This window comes from Denticeps clupeoides, unplaced genomic scaffold (genome assembly GCF_900700375.1).
Source record: "Denticeps clupeoides unplaced genomic scaffold, fDenClu1.1, whole genome shotgun sequence".
Taxonomy (NCBI): domain Eukaryota; kingdom Metazoa; phylum Chordata; class Actinopteri; order Clupeiformes; family Denticipitidae; genus Denticeps; species Denticeps clupeoides.
In genome coordinates, this window is record NW_021629830.1 from 51,225 (window position 1) to 64,436 (window position 13,212).

The 13,212-nt window shown below is 47.1% G+C and overlaps 1 protein-coding gene across 1 annotated transcript; it reads right to left on the bottom strand.

Moving 5' to 3' along the window:
- Nucleotides 1-173: 173 nt before the first annotated feature.
- On the bottom strand, nt 174-5,062 carry LOC114775386 (uncharacterized). Its single transcript, XM_028966518.1, has 8 exons — nt 4,826-5,062; nt 4,216-4,489; nt 3,900-4,022; nt 3,239-3,496; nt 3,076-3,167; nt 2,059-2,240; nt 1,082-1,251; nt 174-397 (listed from the first exon to the last, which is right to left on the bottom strand). The coding sequence occupies exons 1-8, from the start codon at nt 5,060-5,062 to the stop codon at nt 213-215; spliced, it is 1,521 nt and encodes a 506-aa protein (XP_028822351.1). The 3' UTR covers nt 174-212.
- Between the last annotated feature and the right edge of the window lie 8,150 nt (nt 5,063-13,212).

Below are 13,212 nucleotides of genomic sequence, written 5' to 3' on the forward strand. Positions count from 1 at the left end.
AAAGACATTTTAAATAAGTTAAAAAGTCGTGCATGGACAGGTCATCAGTCATTAAAAGTTTTTCCAAATAGGATTTAAAAAAAAAAAAAAAAAAAAAAAAAAGCCTAAAAAGGTGTCAAATCTCATTAATTCTTATCTTAAAAAAATTAAAAGACTCAATAAAAAAATGATAAGACATAATTTCTCAGAGTCCAGTTGCCATGACCCTCGGGTCACCTGGCCTCCCCCGGGTCGGGTATGGCCGCGGGTGAGAGGGCGTGGTAGCAGCCCCAGCTCTCCTGGGCGAAGCGGAACACCATCTCCTTCACGCCGTCCAGGTACATCTGCTGACCGGAGTGCAGGAACAGCCAGACCAGGCGGCTGAGCTGCGCGGTGACGGAGTCGCCGTGAAGTCCATCTGTAGGACCAGGGGTCTCATTTAGAAAAAGATCAGCTTAATAAATTCCACATATTCCGCCCTCTTAAACCATACATGTTAAATGCAAATCCCCTCATGAATATTCAAAACGACTATGTAAATTCCCCCCCCAAAACATTGCATCATGGAAATTGAGGGGAAAAGTACGAGAAAATCTTCTGAAAGTGAAATATATGCACTTGTGGCTGAAGTGGAAGTCGGGATCGTATAGAATCACGTACGCGGTACGACGCACGACCAAGCCGCCACTCGGCCGCACTTTTACCAGCGGCGAATCCGTACGGCCCGAACCAGATTAAAAGTGCAGATCAAGTTAAGATTCCATTCGAATGACATGTTTTATATCCACTATTATAAATATGTGACTGAAAAAATTACTTAATTTTATACGGCGTATTGCTGGCTAGGACGAGGAATTATTATAGATGTACTAACGCCAGTCTTGTAGGTCTCGTTTTGTGCGTACACAACGGAGCATGGTCCTGCAGGGCTCTCAACCTCTCCTGCGCAGAGGAACGAAGGTGTGCTGGTCTCATCACGAGGTTCAAAATGCAATTATGTAAATTAACACACTTCCAGCGATCTGGGGATCATGACTATCTGCTGAACGCCAGTGACTCTCTGCTCCTGAGGAACCTGGTGTGGTTGAGGTGCACCGGTCACCTTGAGAGATCTTGGTGTGGAACTGCAGGAGGGAAAAGAGCTCCTCGGCGAGAGCCTCACGGGCCCAGGTGTTCTCATCCTGGTAGATCCAGTCCTGGATCAACCTCTTCCGACGCAGGAAGCCCTGGACGTGGTCGAGGTAGATGGAGTTCCCAGAGATCAGGAAGAGTCTAAAATGATAAAAAAAAAAAAAAAATCAAGTGACTAGTCATACTGATAAAGAGATCAATAAACTGAGCAAAAGCAACCAGTGAACTCCACACACACACACACAACATGGCGTTTTGGTGAGAAGAAGAGTGGATTCCCCACATCAATCTGGTTCAGGATCAGTTTCTGCTCTTCAGAAGAGGACAGACCTGCAGAAAAGAAAAGATAAAAAGTCCCGACCACGAGATTGATGATGAAAGCTCCTCCGGGTCCTCGCTCCGTCGGGGAGGGTTCCTGTGGTCCTCACTCTGTTGCTGAGGGTTCCTGTTGCGGGACCATCAGCGAGTCACTTCAAACGTCCCCCTCCACGTGCCACGTTTGAAGCTACGAGCCGCTTTGTCTCACACTGGCCTTCACACACTTCAAAGTCCCGCCGAGTGATGGACTTCAGCGAGTGTTCTCCACACCTTCCCCGTCTCACGCTCACAGCCCGGCCTTCAGAGCTCAGAAGAAAGTTCTGAAATGTTCCTCCACGTCCTAAACCATCTTCCAGGGCTTTCAAAGTGGATCAAATGGTGATTAACCATTTCAATGGAAGCAGTGACGAAGCAGTGTTTATTACACCAGATGACCAGATGGACATGGAAGAGGTCCCAGTATTTCAGAAGGCTCAGATTGTAGTCCTGGTTCCAAGAGCAAATGATCGACCACCAAAGAGCTAAAACTGAACTCCATTAGAGGAGATCTGACTCAACCAAGTTCTGGTCTGAAGGAGAACATGACCGACCACTCAAGTCTGGCGACCTCTGACCCCAGGCGACACTCACTTGTAGTAGGGCAGCGTCTCCACCATCCTCCAGTTGGCGTAGTTGAGCGCCGCCTCCTCCAGCGCGCAGACGCGGCTCATCTGCACCTTGGCCACGGCCCAGAAGCGCTCGCGCTCCACCAGCCTGTCCCGCATCTCGCGCCGCAGCAGCAGGTACACGCCCGTCAGCGTGTCCTCGTACACCTAAGTCAAAGTGTCAAAGTGAAGTGATTGTCATTGTGAGACACAGCAGCACAGCACACTGTGCACACAGTGAAATGTGTCCTCTGCATTTAACAATCACCCTGAGCGGCCATGACAGGCGCCCGGGGAGCAGTGTGTGGGGACGGTGCTTTGCTCAGTGGCACCTCAGTGGATCGGGATTCGAACCGGCAACCTTCTGATTACGGGGCCGCTTCCTTAACCGCTAGGCCACCACTGGCAACACACGGCAGCCGAGACAACAGAAGAACCTGCTCAGGGGTCTGGAGGGGCAACCTGGAACTTTTCACTGGTCAGTCACACGTTCTACCTGCAGGAAGAACATACAAGAGCCGATTCGGCCAAAGCACGTCATCCACTTTGTCTCTGCTGGAGACCCTGAATCCTCATGATGACCAAGACACGTTCTAAGCCTGCTAGACTGAATCAGGAGTTATAGGGCCGAGACGAAGCAGGTAACACGCCCACCTGTGAACCAGAAGAGCACAGGCTCAAGCCCTGAGCAGGACACTTAACCATGAGTGTCTCCAGGGGGACTGTCCCTGTCACTACTGATTGTAAGGTGGTAGTAGCCTAGTGGGTAACACACTCGCCTATGAACCAGAAGACCCAGGTTCAAACCCCTCTGACTACCATCATGTCCCTGAGCAAGACACTTAACCCTGAATGTCTCCAGGGGGGGACTGTCCCCATCACTACTCAGTGTAAGGTGCTCTGGATAAGGACGTAAGTCCTGGAAATGTAAATGAGCAGAACAACCAGTCCAACTCCTGAAGGTGACCTGACAAAGTGACCAAAAGAGAGCGATGTTGAGAACCTTTCGGCGCTTCAGTTTGCCCCAGTCTCTCCCCAGGACCCAGGCCACCAGCGACTTGCACATGGAGAAGTAGTTGTCCACCGTCTGGATCCCTGGACGGAGAGAAGTTGACTCGCTGTGGGGGCGCAACGTAGGACGAGGAAAACCGGCCACGCCCACTCACCCACCGCCTCGTCCCCTTGGGCCAGGTGTCCCCTCCAGTAGTCGGCGGTGACGTGGTGGAGGGACGCCAGGTAGTGGACGTCGCACAGCGTCTCCCCCCAGCTGGACACCTTCCTCTTGTCGTGCCTCTTCCACTGCAGGTAGATGCAGCGCAGCTGGCGGCTCGGCGCGGGCGGCTGGCGGAACAGCCAGAAGGTGAAGAGCCACTGGAAGCGGCAGCGGGAGTACTGGGCGTAGAGACGTTCCAGCTCGCCGTGATCTGTGGACGGGAGGACCAACTCCAATACACGCCACAACTTTCACTCTCAATCACAATCTCCCCACCTGTTACACATATTTTATGTTCAAGGTGTAAAAGTGTAATTATTTGGTAATGTTTGCAATATTTGCATATTGCTTTTCATTGTATACTTGCAACATTTGCAATTCTGCGCTCGGTATCAGTCGCTAAAGCATTTCACCGCATATCGTACCGTGTGCCGTACCGTGTACGTGGCAAATAAAGTTGGAATTTATCCCAGGACAAAGTAAACGCTGAAGAACGGGGAAAAAGCGCAGCATCGTGGTCCATCGTTCATGTGTTCCAAACGTGCCAGAAATGCACATTTTAAAGTCGGCCTGATTCTGGACCTCTTTCTACACGCAGATGAGCGGAGCCCCACCGTTGTGTTTGTGCTGGTCGAGAACGTGCTGATGGACCCTCTCAGCGCCGCCATGGTGCAGGAGGGCGAGACCATGCAGCTCCTTCCACTCGAACCTCAGCAAGAAGCCCTCGCCGCTTTTCTCTGCGAGGAGAAATGGTGAGAGTCTGAAATCCAGACTGATCCTCAGTCCACATTAAACACATTAAACCCAGTTTCGAATGGGAACAGAGACCCTCCTGAGAGCCAGGCGGCCAAGACGTCTGGTGAACTTCTGGTTCTCCAGAAGGTTCTGGACAAGTTCATGAATCAGTGTAAAAAAAGCTGAAGACCTCACCTTGGAGCTTCTTCTCCAACAGCCCCCTGTCGATGCCCCACAGAGCCTCGATTTCGTCACAGGGCAGCCGGACCGAGGGCAGAGGGACGTTCTCCTCCAGAACCAGCCACTGGACCCAGTACTTGTGCGGGTGGAGTGGGTTCTCGGGCAGGAGCCTCTCCTGGAAAACCCGGTTGCAGTGCAGGTTTGTGAAGAGGGCCTTCCACATGAACAGGAGACGGAAGGCCTCCTTGGCGGAGACGGGACCCGTGACGTATGGCACCCCGAACGACGTCTGGAGGAACATTTTTACATCACGTCAGGGTTAAGGGCCCTGCTCAGGGACACGATGGTAGTAAGTGGGGTTTGAACCTGGACCTTCTGGTTTATAGGCTACTACAGCAAACCACATCACACGGGGCTCCTGAGGAACCCTACATTCTTACAGAGGAGGCGCAGACCCACAATATCCACACCTAGAACCTGAAGGCACCTCAGCTGCTCATTATATGAAATAAACACTTTACTGTGGTGAAATAAGCTGGACATATAGCTCATGCTGGACATCATCTCTGTAGGAACCCTGACCTCTGACCTCCTCCAAACTCACTACAAACACGTGGACTCATACCCGGAAGTGGCGCGTCCACAGCGAGTCGCACGACGCGACCCGGAAGAGCTCCACGCAGGTGCTGCCCAGGCGCAGCAGGGACCGCGGGTCCAGCTCCCGCAGGACCAGAACCAGGACCTCGTCGCTCAGGCCGAGCAGCCCCGCTCCGTCCCCGTCCCCGTCCCCGGCCGAGGCGACGGACAGCAGGGAGAAGTGTTCCCGCAGGCCGCTCTCCCACGTCCCGTCCGGAAGCGCCATGTCCGCCAGCCGCCGCCCGCGGTGCCGCCAAGTCCGCGGCCTTTAACCGTCCGGGAGAAACCACGGCCGGACCAGCGGGGGTGACGGGTCCCCGCTCCAGTCAACCATCCGGCATGACTCAAATCACTCAACTAGTTCTGATTGGCTGATTACGCTAACGAGCAAGAGCTCAAAACATTGTGATTGGCTGGAAAAAACAACATCAGCCAATCAAATTAATTCTGGGCTCTTGTTCTTGCTGAAAAAAAGTGCCTCTCTGGACAGTGAATCAGGAGGAAACCCACACCGAGACAGAAGAACATGTAAACTCCACACACACAAGGTGCTGTCAACGCTATTTGTCCCAAATCAAATTACTGCCACTTTCACTTTTTAATCATTATTATTGGTGTGTTTTACCCCACTTACTACCATCGTGTCCCTCTGTCCCCAGGGGGACTGTCCCCGTCACTACTGAACGTAAATGTGTTGTTACGGAACACGTAAAAGAATATAGTTGTATATAATCCAAGTGAAATATAGTACATAGTGGTTTTTAATGTTTGTCTTGTGTTTTGGACGTGTGAAGCTCAAGAAAGTCAAAGGAGATTTCATTCATCTTTTCTATATAGATTCTTTATTTGGCGTATTTGCATTTTGTAATAACGCTCATGTTACGCTCGCCTTTGCGATGTCCGCATAGCTGCGTCCTGTTCGCCAGCCTCCCAGATCAACCTGGACAGCCTGGTTCTTGTACTGTTTTCTTTTCTCCACGTCTCCTTGTGAAGCTTCTCGAAGATGCTCCAGTGCTGCTCTCATGTCCGCTGTCTGCTCGAGTTGCCCACACAGTTCCTTCTCCCTTCTGAGGAGGACCTTCAGGGTTTCCTCAATCTCCTGCCTCTTGCTTGTATTGTTTAAGTCCTGGAAACGTTTTTCCAGTTCGTTCCTGGTAGATGTTTCTTCGAGGAGCACTTTTTCAAGTTCTTCTCGTGCTCTGTGCTCATGGTCACGTTCGGCTGTCATCATCTCAAGTTCCTTTTTCATTTGCTGGAGCGTCTCCTCGTGGAGACTGTCTTTGCTCTCCAGCTGATGACGGAAGTTTGTCTCTGTCTCCAGGAGAAGCCTCTCTGCCTCTTTCCTGCTTTCTCTTTTGCTTCAAGCTCTTTTTCAGCTTTCTCTCTCCTGCTCTGCTCATCTGTCATTTGACTTCTCAGCGTTTCCTGCTCCTTCTTCTCGTTCTGCAGCGTCTCTTCATAAAGAGCCTGCATGCTCCCCAGCTGCGTATGGAGCTGTGTCTCCATCTCCATCTGCGTTCCAGTTTCTCTCACGTTACAGAAACACCTTTCTGCTTCTTCTCTGTTGTGTATCTCCACGTTCAGCTGTGCTTCAAGCTCCTCAATCGCAGCTGTTCCAGATCTTGTTCTTCTCTCAGTCTTTCTTTTACTTCATTCTCAGCCTCCTGGATGGCAATTTGCCTCAGCTCTTCACGCCAAGCCAGGCTGTTCTGTGTCGTGTCACGAATAGCCATCTCCAGATTATTATTAGAGGCCATGAACATCTCCTCCACTTCTTTACGATGACCGGGATCCCTTTCCAGGAATGTCTCCATCACCACCTCGAGTGTGCCGAGCTGTTCCCCGAACACCTCAACCTGACCCATCTGAGCTGATTTCAGATCGGTCATTTTGGGCTCAACGGAAACGTCCTTCTTGAAGAAGCGACGCTTGGTCCACCTAACAAACTTCTTCCACGCCTTCCACGCCTTCATTTCTCTACCTCTATACTGAACTCTTGTAAATCTGAAATGATTAAGTTCTTCACGGCTCACCCCTTAAATAGAGCGAAGCTGATGATGTCACTTTTTTTTCAGCCAATCAGATGGAGGAACAAGATCTTAAGAACATTGTGATTGGCTGGTTTCACTCAGCTGATTACGCTACAGAACAAGAGCTCAGAAACATTGTGATTGGCTGAAAAAAATTATATCAGCCAATCACATTAATTCTGGGCTCTTGTTCTTGCTGAAAAAAAGTGCCTCTCTGGACAGTGAATCAGGAGGAAACCCACACCGAGACAGAAGAACATGTAAACTCCACACACACAAGGTGCTGTCAACGCTATTTGTCCCAAATCAAATTACTGCCACTTTCACTTTTTAATCATTATTATTGGTGTGTTTTACCCTTGGCCAACACGCTCGCGTCTGAACCGGAAGAGCACAAAGTTCCAGGTTCAAACCCCACTTACTACCATCGTGTCCCTGAGCGGGACGCTTAACCCTGACTGTGTCCCCAGGGCATACCTGTCAAGTATCCCGTTTTGGCCCGTTCATTCCCGCCGTCCTCCCGTATTAGTATTTTTCCGTAAATCTCCCGTATTTTAATCTGCGTTATTTAAAAAATAATCGAGTTGTGTCGCTAATGTCGCGATAAGTGCCGCCTGCAGTAGCTACTACAGGTACTGAAGGTGGCAGTTCTCGCGAGATTAGCGCGTGAGGTCAGATGACGAGATGATGAGTGACGACGCGGGAAAAAAGAAGAAGAAACAGACAGATGATGGACGCCAGGACAGAGAAGGAAGGCGCTCCTGCCAAAAAAACTACATCCTCGTGTCAATACCGCGATCAATGGGACACCGAATGTATTTTTTATGAAGAAGAGCGGGGTGGGGGACAGTCATTTGTAACCGCGATTTTAGCGTCGCACACGGGGGAAGGAATGATGTCCGCCAGGCACAAAAACATGCCCGGGCGATGTCAGCATTCGTGACGAGAAATGCCACTGAGGCAGACCAGGTCACAAGTGCAGAGGTACAAACGGCAACGCTGTGTACCAAAAACCTGATTCATCAGTTTGTCCAATAATGGCGGACAGGAAACAAAGGTCAGGAGTGGTGCAGCTGTGCATAAAGCCAGCTGAAGTTTAGAAGTGATTGACAAGTGGTGATTTTAGCTTTCTTGTCACCCGTCTTAAAATGTAAGGGACACTGGGGCTTGGTCGGGGTGGGCGCAGGAAAATGTCCCTTATTTTCAAATCCAAAACTTGACAGGTATGCCCCAGGGGGACCGTCCCCGTCACTACTGAATGTGTTGTTACGGAACAAGTAAAATAATATAGTTGTATATATTCCAAGTGAAATATAGTACACAGTGAACTATACAACATGGTTCCAGTCAGTAAAAACATTTGTTTTGCACGTCATTAGTGTTAACATGGACACGCCCCCTACACAAACGGGCCAATCGGATACCAGTACAACTTTGATTCTACATTTTATTATTAGATCATTTGTACCGTGATATAAAATTATTTTTAATGTTTGTCTTGTGTTTTAGACGTGTGAAACTCAAGAAAGGCAAAGTAGATTTCATTCATTTTTTCTTTATTTACCGAAATATCCTGTAATAAGGGTATTATAAATCATTATAAATCTGCTTGGCAGCAGAATCCCAGAATCTCTGTATTTAATCAGCTCAAGGTAATGTTGAGACGTGAGAGAAAGTCCAGATGCACACATATCAAAGTTTGTTCAGCATATTTTCCGTCATTTACCTGCATTCATGATGTTCAGTTTCTCCACTTTGGTCTCCACTGATGTTAGTCTGGTCTTCAGTCCTCCAATCTCTGCATTCAGAGCAGAAAATATTAAAACCACAGTCAGTTCCTACGTGAGCTTTACTAGAACCAGTGGACTTCTCCGTCTCCTTTTTGCATTTTTGCTTATTCTACAACACAAATTCATAAATATCTGAACAGAATGAAGACCCCCACTACGCTGGTACGTAAACTTGGTTAATGAGTTCATCACATGATACCTGAGTTCTTCTGCTGCAGATCTTCTATTTGGTTCTTGACAGCTTTCAGCTCTGCTGCTTGTTCTGATGTAGGTGGAACACAAAAAATGAGCCAAATCTTCACCAAGAAAATATGATTAGAGATCATTTCAATCCAGCACCTGCATTCTGATGAGTCAGGTTCTCCACGTTCTGCTCATTGTCATACATTTGGATCTTTAGAGCCGTCAGCTCTGCCACAAGTGCTGCAATAATGAAGGAATAATTCAGTACTTTATGGTAGATTATGTTATGGCTTATTTCTATAGGAGATTAAAGAGTTTTTATGACAGGATGGTCGCATATAACAGTTCATTTATATGGCAGTTTATGGCGGTATATAATCGTTTATGGATGAATATGGTTGCATATAACAGTTCATTTATATGGCTGTATATGGCAGTTTATGGCGGTATATAATCGTTTATGGATGAATATGGTTGCATATAACAGTTCATTTATATGGCTGTATATGGCAGTTTATGGCGGTATATAATAGTTTATGGATGAATATGGTTGCATATAACAGTTCATTTATATGGCAGTTTATGGCGGTATATAATCGTTTATGGATGAATATGGTTGCATATAACAGTTCATTTATATGGCTGTATATAATCGTTTATGGATGAATATGGTTGCATATAACAGTTAATTTATATGGCTGTATATAATAGTTTATGGCGGTATATGAATGTACATGACTGTATGTATGGATGTATAACAATGTATATTGATGAGATGTCGCTGATTGTTCCCATGCTCAGAATTACTGTAAAAAATTAAATGGTCACTCTTGTAAGCAGCTTGGATGTGAACGTTGGACTGTCTGTTCTGCATTACCTGCATTTTCCATCTTCAGATTCTCCAGGTCTTTCTGTACGTCTGACAGGACAGCATCTTGCGCTTATATACAAAATAATACAGATGTCTGTTATTCTAAATTATGTCTACTCATTACATGTAGAGAAATGAATTACTGTACTGTTATTATAATAATTCACTGTTTATGTTAATTATACAGTAACATGGAATTAATACTATGAGTGATTAACGAATACTATTTGTATAACTATAATATTTGTCAAATGTCATTTATGCACCTGCATTCTCCTTCTTCGTGTTCTCCACTTCATCCTTCATGGTCTTTATCTCCACATCTTGAGCTAAATAATGTAATAATGTAAATGTAAATGAGCTAAATACCAACATTAAAGTCTGTGAATGATGTTCATACTGGTCTCAGTGTTGTTGAATTAATATTGCACATTTAGAAGATGTGATTACCAGCGTTTTCTCTCTCCAGAACTTTGAAATCCAGCCTCAGATCCAGCACCATGTCTTCAGGGTCCTTTAGGTTGGTCTTCACGTTCTCCAACTGGACTTCCTGAGCCAGCATCGTGTCCCGCAGGTAGTGGACCATGTTCCTCAGGTACTGCAGCTCAGCGTTGATGTCCTGCACAGGAATTTCTTTTTTTGTATTTAGAGGGTTGCTCTGGTTGTTCAGAGAAAGAGCTCTAAATGTGGAGAACAGCAGGAACAGCAAGGAGATGATGACCCTCATCTTCAACACAATCAGGTCAGCTTTCCACTCATCTAGACTCTTCTCCGTCTTGGCCCCTCGGTTGTGGAATGAACTTCCCCTTTAGGTCAGAACAGCTCAGTCACTGAGCACCTTCAAACGGCAGCTCAAGACCTTCCTGTTTAGAGAAGATTTAGATGAACTTGTGACCTTCTTCTTGTCTTCTGTACAGAATCTACAACAGAGTGAATAAAAGATTGTATTCATAGTTGGGGGTCCTAGTGAACCAGAACTGACCACTTCATCCATGGTGACATGGAAGCACGTTGTAAGTGGCTCTGGTTAAGGACGTCTGCCAAACGCCTTAAATGTAAATGTAAGCGGCCTCCTTTTTTTATAAAGACGAACTTATTCATTATTTACATTTAAGGCGTTTGGCAGACGGCCGTATCCAGAGCCACTTACAACGTGCTTTCAAGTTACCATGGATGAAGAGATCAATTCCGGTTCACTAGGACCCCAACTATGAATACAATCTTTTTATTCACTCTGTTCTAGTTTCTATACAGAAGTCAGACGAGAAGAAGGTTACAAGTTCATCTAAATCTTCTCTAAAGAGGAAGGTCTTGAGCTGCCGTGTGAAGGTGCTCAGTGACTGAGCTGGAAGTTCATTCCACCACCGAGGGGCCAAGACGGAGAAGAGTCTAGATGAGCGTCTTCCTCATACCTTCAGAGATGGAGGGACCAGGCGAGCAGTACTGGAGGCTCGGAGTAAACGAGGTGCAGTGTGAGGTGTAATAAGGGCTGTGAGGTAGGATGGTGCTACTCCATGTTTGGCTTTGTAGGCCAGCATCAGTATTTAGAACCTGATGCGTGCAGCTACTGGGAGCCGGTGGAGGGAACGTAGCAGAGGGGCGGTGTGGAGAACTTGGGAAGGTTGAACATCAGTCCTGTATGAGTTGTAGAGGTCGGATGGTACATAGTGGTAGATTCTTGTTTACTGCCACTTTCACTTTTTAATCATTACCAAGTTCCAGGTTCAAACCCCACTTACTACCATCATGTCCCTCTGTCCCCAGGGGGACTGTCCCCGTCACTACTGAATGTAAATGTGTTGTTACGGAACACGTAAAAGAATATAGTTGTATATAATCCAAGTGAAATATAGTACATAGTGGTTTTTAATGTTTGTCTTGTGTTTTGGACGTGTGAAGCTCAAGAAAGTCAAAGGAGATTTCATTCATCTTTTCTATATAGATTCTTTATTTGGCGTATTTGCATTTTGTAATAACGCTCATGTTACGCTCGCCTTTACGATGTCCGCATAGCTGCGTCCTGTTCACCAGCCTCCCAGATCAACCTGGACAGCCTGGTTCTTGTACTGTTTTCTTTTCTCCACGTCTCCTTGTGAAGCTTCTCGAAGATGCTCCAGTGCTGCTCTCATGTCCGCTGTCTGCTCGAGTTGCCCACACAGTTCCTTCTCCCTTCTGAGGAGGACCTTCAGGGTTTCCTCAATCTCCTGCCTCTTGCTTGTATTGTTTAAGTCCTGGAAACGTTTTTCCAGTTCGTTCCTGGTAGATGTTTCTTCGAGGAGCACTTTTTCAAGTTCTTCTCGTGCTCTGTGCTCATGGTCACGTTCGGCTGTCATCATCTCAAGTTCCTTTTTCATTTGCTGGAGCGTCTCCTCGTGGAGACTGTCTTTGCTCTCCAGCTGATGACGGAACTTTGTCTCTGTCTCCAGGAGAAGCCTCTCTGCCTCTTTCCTGCTTTCTCTTTTTGCTTCAAGCTCTTTTTCAGCTTTCTCTCTCCTGCTCTGCTCATCTGTCATTTGACTTCTCAGCGTTTCCTGCTCCTTCTTCTCGTTCTGCAGCGTCTCTTCATAAAGAGCCTGCATGCTCCCCAGCTGCGTATGGAGCTGTGTCTCCATCTCCATCTGCGTTCCAGTTTCTCTCACGTTACAGAAACACCTTTCTGCTTCTTCTCTGTTGTGTATCTCCACGTTCAGCTGTGCTTCAAGCTCCTCAAATCGCAGCTGTTCCAGATCTTGTTCTTCTCTCAGTCTTTCTTTTACTTCATTCTCAGCCTCCTGGATGGCAATTTGCCTCAGCTCTTCACGCCAAGCCAGGCTGTTCTGTGTCGTGTCACGAATAGCCATCTCCAGATTATTATTAGAGGCCATGAACATCTCCTCCACTTCTTTACGATGACCGGGATCCCTTTCCAGGAATGTCTCCATCACCGCCTCGAGTGTGCCGAGCTGTTCCCCGAACACCTCAACCTGACCCATCTGAGCTGATTTCAGATCGGTCATTTTGGGCTCAACGGAAACGTCCTTCTTGAAGAAGCGACGCTTGGTCCACCTAACAAACTTCTTCCACGCCTTCCACGCCTTCATTTCTCTACCTCTATACTGAACTCTCGTAAATCTGAAATGATTAAGTTCTTCACGGCTCACCTCTTAAATAGAGTGAAGCTGATGATGTCACTTTTTTTTCAGCCAATCAGATGGAGGAACAAGATCTTAAGAACATTGTGATTGGCTGGTTTCACTCAGCTGATTACGCTACAGAACAAGAGCTCAGAAACATTGTGATTGGCTGAAAAAAATTAAATCAGCCAATCACATTAATTCTGGGCTCTTGTTCTTGCTGAAAAAAAGTGCCTCTCTGGACAGTGAATCAGGAGGAAACCCACACCGAGACAGAAGAACATGTAAACTCCACACACACAAGGTGCTGTCAACGCTATTTGTCCCAAATCAAATTACTGCCACTTTCACTTTTTAATCATTATTATTGGTGTGTTTTACCCTTGGCC